This window comes from Phaethon aethereus, assembly GCF_964289735.1.
Source record: "Phaethon aethereus genome assembly, chromosome: 2".
Lineage (NCBI taxonomy): Eukaryota > Metazoa > Chordata > Aves > Phaethontiformes > Phaethontidae > Phaethon > Phaethon aethereus.
In genome coordinates this window covers 118051152-118069063 of record NC_138582.1, presented here as the reverse complement: position 1 = coordinate 118069063, position 17912 = coordinate 118051152, and the positions used below count along the sequence as shown (strand labels likewise).

The 17912-nt window shown below is 46.1% G+C and overlaps 1 protein-coding gene across 1 annotated transcript in view; it reads left to right on the top strand.

Moving 5' to 3' along the window:
- Window positions 1-341: 341 nt before the first annotated feature.
- The window catches only part of TBX20 (T-box transcription factor 20), a gene marked incomplete at its 3' end in the record, with an annotated part of 35668 nt that continues 18097 nt past the window's right edge, over window positions 342-17912 (top strand). Inside the window, exons 1-5 of the mRNA XM_082014775.1 lie at window positions 342-1548; window positions 3470-3704; window positions 4948-5112; window positions 10365-10473; window positions 16161-16319. Coding sequence (XP_081870901.1) covers window positions 1422-1548; window positions 3470-3704; window positions 4948-5112; window positions 10365-10473; window positions 16161-16319 — 795 coding nt within the window. The 5' untranslated portion in view covers window positions 342-1421. The remainder of the gene's footprint in view (window positions 1549-3469; window positions 3705-4947; window positions 5113-10364; window positions 10474-16160; window positions 16320-17912) is intronic.

Below are 17912 nucleotides of genomic sequence, written 5' to 3'. Positions count from 1 at the left end.
GCTCATTTCCAAGCGATAAGGCACTATTTTGTGTCGCCTGCTTCACTGGCTGTGAAGGCTGACCCGAATAATTGTTTCTCCGAATTAATTAATTAAGTTTAGCGGGAACAGGAGCAGCACAGATCTGTACCTGGCCGGGGTATTCCTTCCAGCAGCACGTCTCTTGGCGCAAGCCTATTAAAAGCTTCTCGGCGTCTGTTCTAGCTTTAGAAGTTGGCACTTTAGTGACAAATTTGCGCGTCCTCTTGAGTCGTTTTAGCGAGGAAATATTTTCACTCCTCTTTTTATTTAAAGGACTTCGGTTAAATGCCCCGCTTTTTTATTTACGGGAGGATGCTCACATGATGTGTTTAAAAGAGCACTGGTGAGCAACTTAAATCACTGTCTTGGGATAATCTGCTCGCTGGCACCATCAGCCCGTCCTGTTTTTTTCTCTGTTTTACGTGCTTGATCAATACCATCTAGCTTGGTGGAGACGATGAGACGGAGTTGAAGAAAAACTGTGCGACCAGTGGCTCAGACACGGGCTTGGCTGGGACGGAAACCCAGCAAGGGGCTCACCTGGAGTCGGTCGGGGCGAGTACATATGATTGGGATGACAATATTTGGGATCCGGTGCAAGGAAAACCAAGTGCAAGATCAGCCTTAAGGAACCTTCTGTACCAGCAGAAGGCACACAACGACGAAAACGGCTGCTTTAAAAGTTGTGGGTTTTTAAAACTTGAATTTAAAATAGAAAATTGACACACGCATGAGGGAAAAAAAAAAAAGAAAAAAAACCGCACAACAATTTCTTTTCCTCCTTTCAACCATCTCTCCACTGATTCTTCCCTCCACAAAGCGAACAGCCTAGAGACCTCGGGAGCACCCCCGGCAGTGTGGCTTGCCCCTCCCCCCCCCGCCCGGGACTCAGAGGGGTGAGGGGCGCACCCCGAACCTGGGCCTCGGCGGGGAGCGGGGCTGGGTTGCCCGAAGCGGGAGCGGCGGCAGCGGGGAGCCCGCCCGAGGGCCGGCCGGCCGCCCCCTGCCCACCCCGCAGGCGGGCAGAGCCCAGCCCTCCTTTGCCCTCCCTTCCCCTCCCCTGCGCTCCTCTCCTCTCCTCTCCTCTCCCCTCCCTCTCCCTCCTCCTCCTCCTCCTCCTCCTCCTCCTCCTCCTCCTCCTCCTCTTCTTCTTCTTCTTCTTCTTCTTCTTCTTCCTCCTCCTCCTCCCCGCCTCCGCGGCCGGGCCGGGGCCCTTGACGTGTCCCGCCGCCGATTGGCCGCCGGCCGATAGGATCTCCGCGGCCCCGCGTTAAGGCGGGGGAGCGCGGAGCGCCGGGCGCAGAGCGCCGTTCTCCCGCCCGGTAACCCCCTGCTCTGCCACCGCCGCTCCCCGGTGCTCCCGTCCGGGCCGCGCCGCGCCGCCTCTCTGCCGGGTGGCCATGGAGTACACGCCGCCCCCCAAGCCTCAGCTCTCCTCCCGGGCCAACGCCTTCTCCATCGCCGCCCTCATGTCGAGCGGCAGCTCCAAGGAGAAGGAATCCCCCGAGAGTACCATCAAGCCGCTGGGTGAGTGGGGAGGCGGGTGGCCGCCGGTGTCCGTGGGGCGCGGAGCTCCCGTCTGTCTGTCCGTCCCCGGCGGAGCCGACTTTCCGCTCCGGCTCACCCTCCACAAAGCTGCGGCAGCGGCGTGTTTCTCCCTGCCCACGGGTTTTCACCGCCAAAGCCAGTGAGGTCTCCTTGTTACCCACCGTCGCTTTCAGGCGGGGCTGCTGGTAGCACAAACCGTTTGCTGAGATTTCTTCCTCCAGCTTAAATCACGCCGTCCGTTTGTCCAGCCTCGCCGTTCGTAGAATAGCCTCACCCCCTAAGGTAGTTAACGTTTCTCTTCGCTTCCTACATATTTATTGCAAATCATCTATGGCTTTGAAGTCCAATAAAAGAATCTCTGCTATCGTGCCTGGGCTTACAAGGGGTAGAAAAATTTGTACGTAGACCTGAAAACCCCTTCGCTCCACAGCTACTCGGTGTAGGCTCGCACAGACTTGTTTTACTCCACATGGACCGGGAGGATTTTTTTACAGTAATTTCTCGCGATTTTCGGGTAAGCGATTTCGCTTCTATTCGGTCGCCTCGATTCAGAGTCCCGAAGGCTTTTAAAAAGCATTAGCATCTTCTCCTCTCCTCTCCCCCGCCTCCCAACTTTTGCGGCTTGTGGTTCTTGCATGTACCGAAAAGTACGCAAAAAAAACTTAAAAAAAAAAAAAGTATTAACGTTTCAGGGCGCCAGTGAACAAGATTACATGCAAACTTGTAAGAATTTAGAAAAGGTAGAGCTGTCGGCGTCTGCTCCATCTAACCAACGGACTTAAAAAATTTCACATAGTCCAGGGATTCATTGTAAACTTTATTTTTTAGTCTAGGCGATAACGTAGGCCGGGAATGTTCGTAGTATTCTCGTTTGACATGTTTACACGTTCTCGTGTTAAACGTAGGTATTTTTCTTCTTCTTTTTTTTTTTTTCGTGAAAACGCTCGTTCAATTAATTTCACTACCCTCCCCCCTTGCCCCCATGCCATTCAATTAGAAATCGGAGGGAAAATGACTACCTGTACCTCGGCCTTTACTAACCGGAGGTGTGGGGTGTAGGGGCAGAGGCCCCGCAGCCCCGCTCCCCCCTTCTCCTCTCCTTCGGCTGAAACCCCCAGAGGAGCTGCTGAAGCCCTCAAAACCTCCCGGCGCGCGCGCACGTGTGTGTGGAGGGAATGCGGCGGCTACCGCACCCGCGCAGGTTGCGCGGCTGCGCCGCGGCTCCTCCGCAGCCTTTTTCTCCAAGGGAGCGTGTTCAACCTCGGCAAACCGGCCAGGAGCCCGGGCAGACCCGGCGTTAGCCTCAGGAGCTCGCTTCCCCGCGGAAGAAGCGCGGAGCCTGCGCGGCCGCGCTCGGGTCTCTTCTGCTTTACGCGCTCTACCAGCGGCGCGATTTAGGAGAAGACACCCCCACCTCTCCGGCTCTCAGCAGCTCCCCCACCCCCCCCGCCCCGGAGCCCGGCGCCCGGCGCTCCCGTTTTAATGAGAATTAGTGACCTTTCCACGGGAACCCAGGGTTAGCAGGGGCTGCCCCTGCCCCTCCGCGCCCCGCGGAGCGGGTAATTGCGGCCGGGAGGCGATGCGGACTCCCGGGCATCTCCCCCCACCCCCTGCGCCTTCGGCTCCGGGCTCTTCCCGCAGCTCATCTCCGAAAATCAGCACCCCTGCCCTCAAGCGAGGAGGGGATGCCTAAGAAACAGCGCGGATGTGGGGGTGCGCTGGACTAGAGCGGGGGCAGCTGAACGATAAATGCCTTTTTTAATTTTATTTTTTTTAAACCGTTTTTCTCGGCGGTCGCCTCATCCTGGCTCAAACCCCCTTCTCTCTTTTTTTTTTTTCTTTTTTTTAATTCCCCTTCTCCCCCTCCCCTCCCCCCCCCCCCCCCCCCCCAATCCTGCAGAACAATTCGTTGAGAAATCCTCGTGTGCCCAGCCTTTGAGTGACTTGTCCAGCCTGGACCCTCACGGGGATTTTAGCACCAGCCCTTCATCCCTGTGCACCGAACCCCTCATCCCCACCACCCCCATCATTCCCAGCGAGGAGATGGCCAAAATCTCCTGCAGCCTGGAGACCAAAGAGCTGTGGGACAAGTTTCACGAACTGGGTACCGAGATGATCATCACCAAATCCGGGAGGTAAGGCTGGGCAGCCCCGGGCTGCCGCTTTCTAAAAGTGTTTTTTCTTTGGGGAGGGGAGCAAAACAACCCCCCTTTAACTTTTATTTGGGGAGAGCAGCACGGGTGGGCTAAGGGGAGGAGGCGGGTGAAGCCGCGGTGCGCGGAGCCACGCGGGGGCAGGGGGAGAGGCGGCAGCGGGGGGGGGGTGCGCCCGAAATCCAAACCCGGGGGGTCCCGGCGGCTGGATTAGAAATGTTGTTTCCCCAATAATTTGGTCTGAGGGTAACTGCTGCTCCGTGGAGCGCAGTGATTTGCGGGGCAGGGTGGGTACGGACACAGGGAAACGCGAGGTCGTGGGGAAGTAACTCGCTCAGGGCTGGGTTTGGTTTGGGTGTTTTTGTTTTTGGGGTTTTTTTCCCTCTCGTTGCAAATAATGTGCAAAAGAATCCCAGGCTTCCTCCTCACCTCAAACCGCGCCGCTTCTTCAGTAAGGGTTTGGGGTTTGGGCCAGTCAAACGCAGTCCGCAGGAGCCAAATGGCTTGTCGCGTTTTGTAATCCTCAGAATCACTTGTTATTAATGTAGGTAGGTCCCTGATGATTTATTTTTCTAACTAGTGAGCTCTACCAGCATGTGGGTTTTTGTTTAAAAAAAAGTACGTATAAAATCGGCAATTTGAAGTTCAATTTTTAAAAACGGTTTCAAGTTATTTAACTTTATTTCTGGTCTACGGCAAAACCTTGCACTTTGAAGTTGCGTTTTGTCAAAATTTAAGTGAAGAAAGGAAAGTTGAATTTTGAAAATTCCTCTCGGAAATACCATGAGCAGGTTTAAAAGAACGTGCATCTAAAATATGAGAGAATATTAACGGAAATAATTTCTGCAATATTTCCCCAACACTAGGAATGATCCTATTAAAAAAAAAAATAAGTCCATCTTCCTTAGGACCTATGTACCTTAGGTACAACTACTTTGTGAAATCGTTGTGTACTTTTAACTAACAGGCAAAAGTACACTTCTTTTTCATTTTAGTCTTTTTTCTTTGCTTCCAAAAAATCGCTCTGACTTCAAGTTGCACTTTCTGTGCATATCAGAGATACACAGCATTTAACTTCTATCATGCTGCAGCAGAATCAACTGAAAAAAAAAAATTGAACCATCTGGTGATTCAAATATAATACTTAATTTTAGCAGCTTTTCAGAAGCTTTCGTATTTCTGTTCTCAATTCATGTATTTATTTTCTGATTTGCCTTTATTTCAGGAGAATGTTTCCTACGATCAGGGTTTCCTTCTCGGGAGTGGATCCTGAAGCCAAGTACATTGTGTTAATGGATATAGTTCCTGTGGACAATAAAAGATACAGATATGCCTACCACAGGTCTTCCTGGTTAGTGGCTGGAAAAGCTGACCCTCCGCTCCCTGCAAGGTTTGTAGATTTTACTGCTGGTCTATCTTTGATTTTCTTTACTTTTTATTTCCTTTTCCTTCAAGAAATACCTGCTATTAATCTTTTCACGCTGTTTGCAAACAGTGCTGTGAGACTTTGTTGAGCATTCGCTCAAAGTTGATTGTAAAACTCTGGTTTTCTGTGGTGCAGAATCGGGCCTCAAATCTCTGCTTGAGGCTTCATTTATATTGTATATTCCAAGGCATGCAGGATTTGGCTAAAGGTTCTTTTATATATATATATAAAAAATTTTTTTTTTTCAAGTGAAGTTTGCCTCAATTCAGATAAGAAAGCTTAAAAAAAAAAAAAGATATTAATTTGTCTCTTGGGTTTGCCCTGCCCCAGTATTTGACCTCGTAATTTAAAGCAGTCCAAGCACCACCCAGCCAAGTCCAAGCAGAAATATTACATTACAGTTCAGTGCTGTTCATGCTTGAAATGATATTATTTGTTGGTAACATATCCAGCATTGTCTAGCTGATAATTTTATGCTTGCTTTTAGTCATCTTTTAGACAGCAGGCAAATTATGGATCAGTTCTACAGCACAGATTGTTGTTGTTGTTAAGAAGTCATGATACCTTTGGAGACGTTAGGAAAAAATCAAGTAAATTTGTCCCCTTTTCTATACCGAAACAAAATGCTGTTTAGAAATTCATTTAGAAATGAATCTCTAAAATAGTTTGGTTAACGTAATTAATGACTGACTCCTTCCAGCATCGGGAAGCCGAGGCTGCAGCACTAGGCTGTACGGTAGGAGGGCACTTCGGCTGAGACCCACACTTCATCGTGTTCAGCCCAGCACTTCAGTGCCTACTTAAGTCCCTGGGTCCGGTAAGGCTGGAGCACATGTCGAACGGCTTTGCTGAGTCAGAGCCGGAGATATGGAAATAACGTGGATGCCTCTCTAGCTTCAAAGAAACTTTTTGTGGAGGGCTCTGCGCAGGCACACAGATCCGCTCCAGGTGGCTTAGCCCGGGGTTAAGAACTTGCTTATTACAGAGAGAGAAATTAGAAGTGAAACGCAAGAAATGGAAGCACTTTTTTTCGTGCGTGTGTGTGTGAATACAGGGACCAAATCCTGCATGCTTTCCTCATATAAATAGTTCGACTGAAATCTTGCTGACTGCTGATCTCTGGAAGGCGGCTCAGGGAAGTAAACAAACAAAAAACGCATGCAGAGAAGCTGTGATTAAAGACAGCAACCCAGGAGTTATGTCGGCTTTGTTTTCATGGCCAAAAACTCCTTCTTGCAATGTGGTTAACGTCTGAGGGCTTCATTTGACGTATTGTAATGGGCACTGATCAAAACCCAAAGAAAAAACACGGATCCTGCTCCAAAAGAGTCAGCATCAAAAGAAGAAATAAGGGAAGGACAGAAATAATTTTAAGGCAGGGTTCTCCCCTTCTTATTTTTCTGTTCAAATGTCTTTGGGATACCTTTAAATAGACGGCTAATTCACACTCTCTGGCGTTAGACTAGGTCCGTGGGGAAACACGAGAGTATAAGACAAGAGACTGATCCTTGGAATAATTAGCAACTGACTGTTTTAGAGCTGGGGTCAAACCTTCCTGGCGTTTAATATTAATTATCATTGTACTGTTGTAGCTCTTTAAGGTCCTTGTCGAGCCAGTGCCTCTATGTGCAAATGTGTACTTGTACTCTTTCGTTTACAGGATGTTTTCAGGGTGGTTTGCCCCCATATGCAAACATGTACCTTTCCTGTTTCGTTTTCAGGATGCTCAGCCAAAAGCCCATTGATCATAGCACAGATTACTACTTCTTTGTACGGACAGTACTTGCATATACATTTATGCGCTTTCTCCCTCTTTTGCTTCCGTTTGGTGAGAAAAAAAGATGTCAAGAGGTTCAGCGTGCCGATGTTTGCGTTACTAGTGCTTTTACTGGAGTGTTAATGCATCTTTTGAGGGGGCAAGCCTCCCTCCGTCTTGCTCGAACAGATTAAAAGTAGTACTCCTCCCATTGCGAAATGGGTTTAGTCCTGCTCTAGTAACAGGAGCCCTTAATGATGTTATCACTCGTGACTTCTTGTCCTCCAAACACACGGTTTTAGCTCTCCTTGCTTGAGGAGCGTCGGCGTGCTTCGCGCCTGGGCGCTAGAACCCAGGTGCTGACTCCCCACGCGCATCGCTGCCCGCATCCCCATAGGCGCAACCGCGTCAGGGGAATTACTCGGCAGTTGCGTTATGCATGGGTGTATGACTTTGCAGGATCAGAACTGTTGGGTGTTTTGCTCTTTCTGTCATAAAAATAAGTTTCAATGCTAAGACAGCTTTTTTTTTTAAAAAAAAAAAAAAAAAAAGGAAGTATTCTGTGATTCTGTTTGAAAGATTAGCCCTTCAGGGAACTTTCTACAAAAAACAGTTTTATCCCTGTCTTCCTGCTGTCAATGTTTAAGACAGGTTTATGTTGCAATGAACACTTAAATAAAGATACTTTTCAGTGAGTCTTTTGTAAATCTTCTGAAGTGCTATCTGGGGATAGAATTCCTATGTGATATCTTATGTTTGTTCTTCCAAATTGCTAAGACTGTAAAACATCAGTTTAATAAGTTTCAGCACGTACCTTTGTTCGCTCTTCTTCATTTTTCACCTCCTTTCTTTCACTCAGAAGTCTGGGACTTTTTAATTTTTTTTTTTACTGTATTTGGCTACAATCATTTGTTTAATGAAGTTACAGTGTTTACACACTTACAGGGAACTCCAGGTAGGAAACCTTTAAAAGGTATTATATTTTGCAAATTATTTGAGACGATAAGGTAATTAAAAGCAGCATGCACGGGGCTTGTAGGACCAGACGAACTGTTAAACTAAATAGAAGGAGAGTAGTGTCGCATTCCAAAATATGCAAGAAGGAAGCAGTACTCAAATCTTGAATATATCATGAAACATTATATACTGTGGAGCAAATTCACATCCAAATATGGCTCTTAAAGCCTTTGTGAATTGAAGCGAGCAGCCCCTCGCATCTGGCTGGCCTTAGGCAGCAGAGCCTGCGGGAACTTCTGCGAGAACCTCATGCGCCGCGCTGGAATGCGTGCGTTCATTTCTGAAACCCGCTTGCCCGCGCACGCTCGCGGTCTCATCGATTTCTTCTACTTCAGAGGGTGATGTGTCTACTTTTCAACCCTCTTTTCCAGGGCGTACAAGCGCAGGCTGTCGAAGGGTGTCGGTAGGTGTAGTTCACCAGGTGGAACCACGTGTTGCAGTGGGATCGACGGCGTGCAGCAGATCAGTAAAGAAAAGCAAGGTCTATTAATACATTTATGCGACCGATACTCAGGTGCCCATCCTTCAGTGACTTCCCGTTAGCGCTCTGCTAACGTCCGGGCACTTGGTAGTTTGAAAGCAGTGCCAAGCATTAACTGCCTACGGTGTAAAGCGGTTGTGCTCAGCTTTTAGACACGTGAAGATCTGTACTCATTCCCCAGCACATATTTGAAATAGTTTGGCTTTTCGGTCCCAGTTAGCCAAACCTTGCTGAGCCTGACACTCTGTGATCACAGTAAACAGTATTAGCTATCCAGACATGCAAAATTAGCAGTCAGGTTCAAAAAAAAAAAAAAAAAAAGACTCACTGAAAAGTAGCAGGACATGTTTGGGACTCTTCTTGTTTTGCCTTCTCTAATTCAGGGCTCTAAAGATTGAAAAATTTTCACAATTTATTTTTTTACAGGAAGGAAAAGTTAATTTTAATGAGAGGTAAAATTCTTTTGACATAACAGTGTTCCAGGTCTTGGGTTTTCAGAGATATCAACATTTTTCATGAGCCTTGCAGCGCAATCAGCGGAGTCGATAGCAGTGAGGGTGTGTGTCTGCTAGGAATATTTTATTGTGACAAGAACCCTGGCTCAGCATCCCTCCCGTGGGCATAGCTATACCAGCCAAGCTGTGCTTTGGATCAATGTAAGGAAAACATCCTGCATACCTGAAGCGAGCTGTGCTGGTAAAACTTCAGTTCGCTGCGTCTTGGGGATTCTGCTGGCAAAAACGGAGAGTACGGGATCAACTCTCCTTCCTCTTTGAGCAACAGAGCCGTGCTCCCCGGCGTCTTTAGTACGTGCGTTCCTTGATTAGGGATCAGCGCAGTCTGTCAGAGAGTTACGCCCCATCGTTTAGTGGTTTTTCCATTCTCCTCTTGCCTAACCAAAATCGTAGCTCACCAACAAACAAAAACTGTTTATCTTTCTAACCCGGCATCTCAGCGCTGCCCCACCCGCCTAATGGAAGAAATCCCTCCGTGTGGCCCAAGGCATCACCCAAAATGAAAGTCAGGCCCTCAGCCAGTGATAACCAACACCGACAGAAGCAGAACAGGTCTGCTTTGCGCTAGCAGAAGGTCTAGTTCAGCTCTTAACCCACCATCACAAAAAAATGTTCAAGTTAAAAAATTTTCAGCAATACATTACTCCTACAAAATCATTGTTTTAAAATAGCCTGGCACTTGTAATTTGTCTAGTCATAATGTATATAACACTGTATCTACATGTCTTCTGTGCTTCCTTTTCTTCTGCTTAATTTCCCGAGTGGTGGATTGTTAATTACAGAGCTGCAATTAATTTTTTCATGTCAGACCACTGTGCTGGACTGCAGCCTTCAACCTCTTATAAACAGACGTCACCACAGCTAACGTGTGATCAAGCGCAGGTTAAAATCATTATCACGGCTTAATGTTACATATAAAGAAAAACGCATTTTTATCTACATTCCCCCATTATCTCTCTAATGACACCATGTTTTTTCTCTCAGAGCTGTAGTCATTGTTATTTTAAGTGCTTGTTAGTACAGCTGTGGGGAAAGACATGATCAATTTTTCATTTGGGAAAAGACACAACAGTGAATGTTAGTTAATGTCTCCATTTTAGATAACTAGATAAAATAATAGTCATGGTTAGAGAGCAATCTAGCACTTGGACATGGGATTCTTCATTACGTTCCAGTGAATTAAATAACTTGTTTGCTTTACTGTCTTTCATTAATGGTCCCATTTCAGGCATTCATTAATTTGGGGGAGATTGTGTGTGTCTCGTTTGAACAGCAGCTCTGTATTACCCTAAGCTCTCAGGAAATCCAATTCCATGAAACCACTGCCTATCCCGAAAGCAAGGAATTACGGGCTTTTAAATTTGTATGGAGGTGGTGCCCATGCACAAGCCAAGAGGCGAGATTCTTTTTTTTTTAATGAACAGATCTTTTTCCCTGTGTTTTTTAGGTTGTATGTGCACCCTGACTCCCCGTTCACAGGAGAGCAGCTGCTGAAGCAGATGGTGTCCTTCGAAAAAGTCAAACTCACCAACAACGAGCTGGACCAGCACGGCCACGTGAGTAGCCCTCCTGGTGGGAAAGGGTAAAGGAACCGCCGTGGGGGAATCGCTCGCCTCTGCCACAGGGCTAAGCTTGCGGGAGAGAGACGTGAACGGGGAAAGGCTGCCGTGGCCCCAGCCTTGCAGCTCTCTTGCCCAGCCCTTCGTACCACGTGAAGCTTAAACATGTAGGATTTTAAGCTCTGGTGTGAAAGAGCAGGTGACTTCACAAATCAGGTCTTCTACCTTTTATTAGGTAGAGCCCAGGTCAGCGCAAGCGTTCAAATTGTGCTTCTATCGCCATCAGAGGCAGAGCATCCGCTGGGGACCAGTTCGGGGTGGAGCTGGGCATCAAAGCAAGGGAGATAAGGGAGGCAGGTGAGCTTTTTGTTGTGCTTCTGCCTGCATTTTGCTGTGACTTGGCAATACGCTCTGCCACGTGCGCTGGCTAGCAAGCTCATATGCTTCTCCATGTGTGCTTGGAAGCTCCCTCTTGTTACAGGCAACCTGTTAGGCTTGGGTCCATCAACAAGAGCTCTTGTTCTTCCAGACTCAACGCAGCACGGGCACAGAGTCAGCAGAAAATACCGATGTGATACCAAAGCAAGGGATATCGAATTGTAAAAATAAGTGTGCCTCAGTTGCCCTTGAAATAACTGTAGGCTACCTGCATGTCAAGGTGCCACAAGGTGGTCCTGGGCCTCTAAAGGAAACCGGTCCCAGTTCTGATTGGTACCAGTTTCTTGTCACAAGCCCTGAGGCTGGAAGCTGGTAAATAGGATGCGAGGCTGCTGGCCATGGGCTCCTGCTATGCCCCATCAGCGGGGGCAACTCCTTTAGCTACTGGACTGTCTAACGGTGGTAAGAAAAAGTGTTGTCCATCCTGTCTCTTCCCCAAAAGTGTCTGTAAAAGTGCAAGAATGGCTTGGTAGGGCCTCCAAATTGCAAAGGAAGAGACAAGTGTTGCCTCTGGGCACTTCCCAGGGGAAGGCTGAAGGAGCGAGGGGGATGGATTTGAAAGGATTGTTGGCCGAGAACGGGGCAGTTAAGAAGAGCAAGCGTAAAGGCAGCATTAGTAAACCAGGTGTCAGGAAGAGAGAAGTGATTTTGAGCTCTGAAGCATGTGTAGGCATAACTAACCTGTAAAGCTGAATAATTGTGGCATATACAGTACCAGAAATCCCTCCCCTTCTGTGGTATTTACTGCCTTTTTGGACTGTGTGAAACAGTGGCTGTTTGTCTGAGCTGTGTTCTGTGCAAATGCTTCTCATTCAAAAGACAATTTTTACTCATTTCAAGACCTCAAAATTGAACCACGGCCATGAGCATCTAAAATATATCCTGGAAACACAACAACAAAAGTAATTTTTTTTTTTTTTTTTTAAAAAAAGCACGATTAGATGCCTCTGTCCTGTTCTTTTGTAAAGATCCATCTGTGGGTATATTTTTCTTGAATCCAGTTCCCACCTTTGCTCCCTTCCTGACTAGCAGAGAATGTCTTTCCCCCCGCCCCTCTTTTTATTTCATAATCTGTAGAAGGGCAAAGCTGAAGATTTGTGGGCTCTATCACCAAGTGATGATAGAGCAGTATACGTGCGCATTTAAAAAGAAGCATTTTTCATCATAACAGGGGCCATGTGTGCCTCTAATAAAGGGCTCGCAGCAGTATATTGCAAACTAGTTAGGAGTGGTGCAGTTCCCAGAAGCCCCGATGCGTATAAAAAAGAAGTAGGTCTGAGAAGCTGTCGGGAACAGAGACATGTGACAGAGCAAGAAGACGTAATCGTCTGAAATACAGGCAGTGGGAGAAAAGGATCTGTAGCGTTTGAGATGCAGCTTCCTGATTAACTTTCCAAGATGCGGCAGAGGTGGATCCCGTTCTTTACATGAAGTCTTTAAGACAGCCGAAGTCGGCAGAAAGTTTTGCGTGTTCGGTTAAGAATAAGCCCCGAAAGCTTGATACCGTGTTGAGGTTTGCGTGAAAGGTGTCAACGCCATCGTGGAGCATTCCTTTTTTAATATTTTGTGGTTTTTTTATGTTCCAAATTAGGGTGTCAGGTTTTATGTGCTGCTTTACTGAAGCTATGTAAATACCATCATTGGATGCTCGGTAGAATTAAGGATGAAATTCATTCTCTGAAGCCTTTAAGGAGGGCTCACTGTGCCATGGCCAGTGGCATTTCTGAGCTCCTGTGTACTAAGAGAAGGGGAGAATTGAAGTGCCTTCTGAAACCTCTCCCTTCAGTTTGAAAGAGCTCTTCTTTACTGACAAGATCTTTTTAATTGACCTGCTAAAATCTTAATTATGTTTGATAAGGCGTGTTCGTTGCTGAGGAAGTTTTAATGACCCGAAAGATGCCTTCGAATACTAGTTATAGGTAGAGAAGTTGCATCCAACCTGATTCCAGTTTGTTCTAGTTACTTGCTTTCTCAATCCTCCAGAAGAGAGTTTTGGTTGTTAAGGTAATTGTGGTGTTTTATACGTAGGGTGGTTCATTTCCCAAAAAGGAATCTGAAGAGAAGAGAGGCATTTGTTTGTTCTGGCATTTGTTTGTTTTCTCTTATTCCGAGACTTTTGGAGTTGGCATGCATCTCTGCTTGTGTATCTTCAGCAGCAAGCATAACCCCATAGCTATGTACATATTCTCCCTAAGCATCAGGCAGAAGTCTTATCTCTGTGTGCATGACATACAGCTTGCTCCATGGAAACACTTTCAGATATCCTTACCAGCGGAAGGAAATAGCTCCTGTCTCCGGACTTTTACAGCCAAGCGAGTAATTCCCATTTTTCTGGTTGTGGAACATTTATGAAGGCAAATTTTTTTTTTTTTCTTTAGAGTTCTGGTGATATTTTTCACAGAGACTGCTTCTTTTAGGACTTTTGACTGCACTTAGTTGGGGTGGCATTGTTTCTGCTTTATGGTGAGGTGAACCATGAGTGTACACGTTATCGTAACTGCTTTTCTGGCATTTATGAAAGCAAAACTCAAACACATGAACATTTGCAAAAGCAAACACAAAGGTGTGAACATGGCCAACAAGGAACTGTGAAAGCAGGGGTTTCAGAATAGCCAGAGTGAGCTATGCCCAGTTTTTTGGGGGTTTTTTTGGGTATTTTTTTTTTTTTTTAAGACAACCTAGCAGAAGTTAGGAACCTCCATGCTTTTGGAAAGCAAATTTTGCCTGGTAACACTCTTCCTTGGTGGAGGTGGAAGCTGCATTCACAGCATAGTTCCTGAATTCAAAGCTACCTCAGGGATTTCGCAGCTGGCATCCAGATTGCCGCTGGCCAGTGGGAGCCAGATGCCTACAAACCTGCCTGACCTTATGGCAAGCAGGACCCTGTCAGGATGAATCCTGGTCATCTCCCCTGCCACAGGCTGTCGGCACGAAGGCAGATGGGATGGCTGGGGACCCGTGACCACGCTGTACCATCGGGAAGCGTGTGTGGGGGGCTGCTGTAAGTATACCTGCACCTGACGTTCCCCTCCGGGCACACCAGCGTGGGTGTGCGGAGCTGGCATCCGGGGTTTTCCGATAGCTACGCCACGCAGGCCGGGGACAAGTGTTCAAAAAACGTGTGGATGTGGCGCTTCAGGACATGGTTTAGGGGACATGGTGGCGCTGGATTAATGGTTGGACTTGACAATCTTGAAGGTCCTTTCCAACCTTAGTGATTCTGTGATTCTGTGACTGCTGGGACTTTGAGGCCACCCTTGGATGCACCCTGCGCATCTAACTCCCTTAAGCTGTTTTGATGGTCCTAACATAAGAAGATGCGTGGATTTTTAAGGGGCATCTTTGTGCAGTACCCTGCTGACTTTCGTATCGGTGAGTGGATGCAGGTGGAGCACAGCCTACACAGACCCTCATGATAAGGGAATAGTGACCTCAGCCTTGACCACGGGTCTTTTGTGACCTCCTGGCTGCATTTGGTGCTTGTTTTGTACCTGAATGGCCCGACTTGCCTCTGGTGGGAACGCACAGGGTAGAGCATAGTGGCGGGGGTTGTTATCCACACATATTTTTGGTTTCGGAAAACTTACATAAGGAATTACGTGGTCTTGTTTGAGAAATGGAATTTCTTTATCACAATTTGCATTCACAGACGAGTGAAAGGAAAGGGCATGTGTGGGAGCTGCTCTGTCACAGCCTTTTCCTCCTTCTGCTCGGCTGCTGCTCAGATGTAAAGCCTTGGCATGGATGATGCATCCATGAAAGGCAACGGGAAGTGCCAAGCTCTGTGAACCAACCCCTCAGTAAGCTCACCACCATCCATGTATCATCCTTTAAAATGTCTTTTCCAGCTGCTTAGAGCAGCCCCAAGTGACTAGGCTGGTACAACAAAATTTTACAAGGAGAGAGAAAAATGCTGAGGATGTTAACGGCAAAGTCAATGGCCGTTGTGTGGGTGCACATATAAAATGCTGAAGTGATTTGAGAAAGGACCCAAGTTGGTAAAAGCAGACACGCAACACTTTCAGGACGATGGCTCCTCATCGCTGTAATGACTTTCTTGTCGCCGTGTGCACCCCCCAAAGTCACAGTGTGAATCATAGCGATACTTGGCCAAGAAGGAGCAGTGGAGAAAACACTGATGGAAATTTTAGCCGTGACAAAGCTGTGCCTGAACTCTCCACTCCAATGCAACGTGCAACCTTTCGCACCGAGTTAGCATGAAACACTGCAGCACTTCTGCTGTGTTTCAGCTGAAGTTAACGCTTCCCAAGGAATGCACATTAGCTATTCCAGATGTACAGAGCTGGCTGTAACATCATTATGGCCCCTGCAAAATAGAACCACCCACACCATTGCCAATTTCGTCTTGTGACTGTGATTATATCCAAAACAAGGACTGGTGCGAGCCGAGCTCTGTATTTAATTCTTATATTGTAATACTGTGGTTAGAGGCAGCCAAACAGGCCTCCAGCCAGTGGTAGCTGAAGCAAGTGGGACTCTTGGTTTGACTCCAGTGAACGCTGAAATTGGTTAGTTGGTACATTAGGTTTAGAATTATTTTGGGAGCTCGTAAACAATTATTAATGGGGTTAAAATGGCAAAACCTGGTCATTTTGGGGTTCTGTACTTGGTTTCCCTTCCTTGCTCTCATTTTTGGCAGTCTGCGGTGAAGAGCATCTACGAAGTAGTTTGCTTTAAAGGTTTACCACAGTAAAAGGATCTGGGGAGCTTTATTTTTGGTCAGCCGGTTTGTGTTGCTGCTGGTGGTGGTTTTTTGGTTGGGTTTTATTTTCTTCCTGTTTTTTTGAGGCGTTGCCAGTTGTTTTCCTTCTGCACCTGCATATTTTTGCAAGTGTAGATTCCTGGTCACGAGCATTCAAGAGTTACATACTTATGCTTCCAGCTGACACCCGAAAACTGGGGCACACGCTAGCAATAACAAACTCTGTATGTAAACCACCTCACCTGTATGAACAGGTAGTTATACTTCAAAAAACGTACGCTCACCAGCGGCGTAGGAGTGAGAGGAAACCAGCTCCTCGGGTGCCTGCTTTTCCACCTTCATTTTCTGGAACTGCCCGCAGGAGCTGGAGACGTTGCTCTGAAAATCAAGCCCTGGCTAGTTAGATTTCAGATGTCCCCCCTGCAGTGTTAATTGGATCTTTTTTCTCCCCTACGGTTTTATGGCCTTTGAGGGTCCTGTTAACCTTCCTCTCGGGACAGTGCCTTCTCGCTCTTTCTTGCAGATCATTTTGAACTCCATGCACAAGTACCAGCCAAGGGTCCACATTATTAAGAAGAAGGATCACACGGCTTCTTTGCTAAATCTGAAATCAGAAGAGTTTAGGACATTTATCTTTCCAGAGACAGTTTTTACAGCTGTTACTGCCTACCAGAACCAATTGGTGAGTACGGTTGCTAATTTCCATGGATTTAACTGAATCCCACCCTGTGAAAAACTCCTTTTTCCTAGTTTAGATTGGGGAAACTTTCTGATATAACCTACCTCTCCATGCCAACGTCTGTAGTGACCTTGCCCAACCTAATTAATACTCAGGAGTAACTCTTACATATACAGGTAGTCCTACTAACTTCAAAGGGCCATAAGGATTATTCATGGGAGTAAAGATGACATGAAAGAGGCTTTCATTTGTCTTCCCTTCTGTCCTTACAAAGCTGTTTGCATATTATCATTTAGTCCTTTCCTAATTATAGCTCATTAAGGAACTGTTCTTATTTGCAGTGATCTTTCACGCCACAAGCTATTAGCTGAGAGATATTCTGGTTTGCACATGATGATTTCATGGGCTTAAAAAGTTGACTAATTAAGCTGTAAGGCTCAAATGTAAGGGAAATCACTCATGCTTTTCAGAGGTTGCCCAGATTACATCCAGATGTTTGAATTTAAATTTGCATGCCAGTGAATAATATATACAAAATGGAGGAGATCATAACAATGGATTGCTAATGAGTAATTTTAGGAAGTATATAAACAATCAGAGAGCAGAGGCTCTGCTTGACAGTGGACAGGGCTTTAATATTTAAGTCAGTGGAAATATGTTGTTGGCTTCAGTGCAATTCAGAGCGTGCTTTAAGGGCTTAATGACTACGGCACTTCAAAAAAATACCTCCTTCCCCTCTCCAATTCCCCCAAGTTAAGAAAGATGTAAGCACTGTCCAAACATGTGGGCAGGCAGCATCACAGAGTCAATGTACCTGCTGGATTATTTAAAAAAGTCTGCATTTCTTAATATGAAGCAAAAGTAATTAATTTCTAAATGCTATGAATAAAATGAAACTACTGCATAGGCGGCCAAAGAAGCTCTGAAGAGAACAGTAGTAGTATTAAGTTGGTCCGTATGACAAGACCCCACATCCCACTTTTAAGGCTTTAATATCAGAATGTATTGATTTTAAACTCAGGTTTGTATCTGAATGCTGCAGAAAATGCATTCAGCACCTGGCAATCTCAAGAATATAATGTTTGGACAGGCAGTTAGATTTTTCCACTTAACTTTCTATAGAAACCAGCAAAACAGTAACAGGCACAAAACCAGCTAAACCTGGAATTTATTTCTGTAGGATGGATTTGTGTTTACCGACAATATTTACATCAGAGATGTTTTTAAACTAACCTTCCCAAAGCACATACATTGAGTCCTGGAAAATTTCTCAATGGAACATCTCCGGAACCCCTAGAGGTTGATGCTGTCATTTTATTTATGACTAATGAAAATGGAGCCTTTTTTCATTTTTGCCATTTCTTTCAGAACTGTTTTAAGGAGGGGTTGATTACATTTCTGGAGGTTATTAGATAAAAGCTAAATACATTACACTTTCAACAAACTATCTCATAATTTAAGATTTAAAGGGCATGCATTTATTTAAACAGTCAAACCACTGCCACAGAGTTGAATTGTAGGTCAGATTTCATTTTAAAATGCTTTCTAGCAGATGTTCTCTGATTGTTTGTGAGACAGTCTCTCAGGAAAAATACG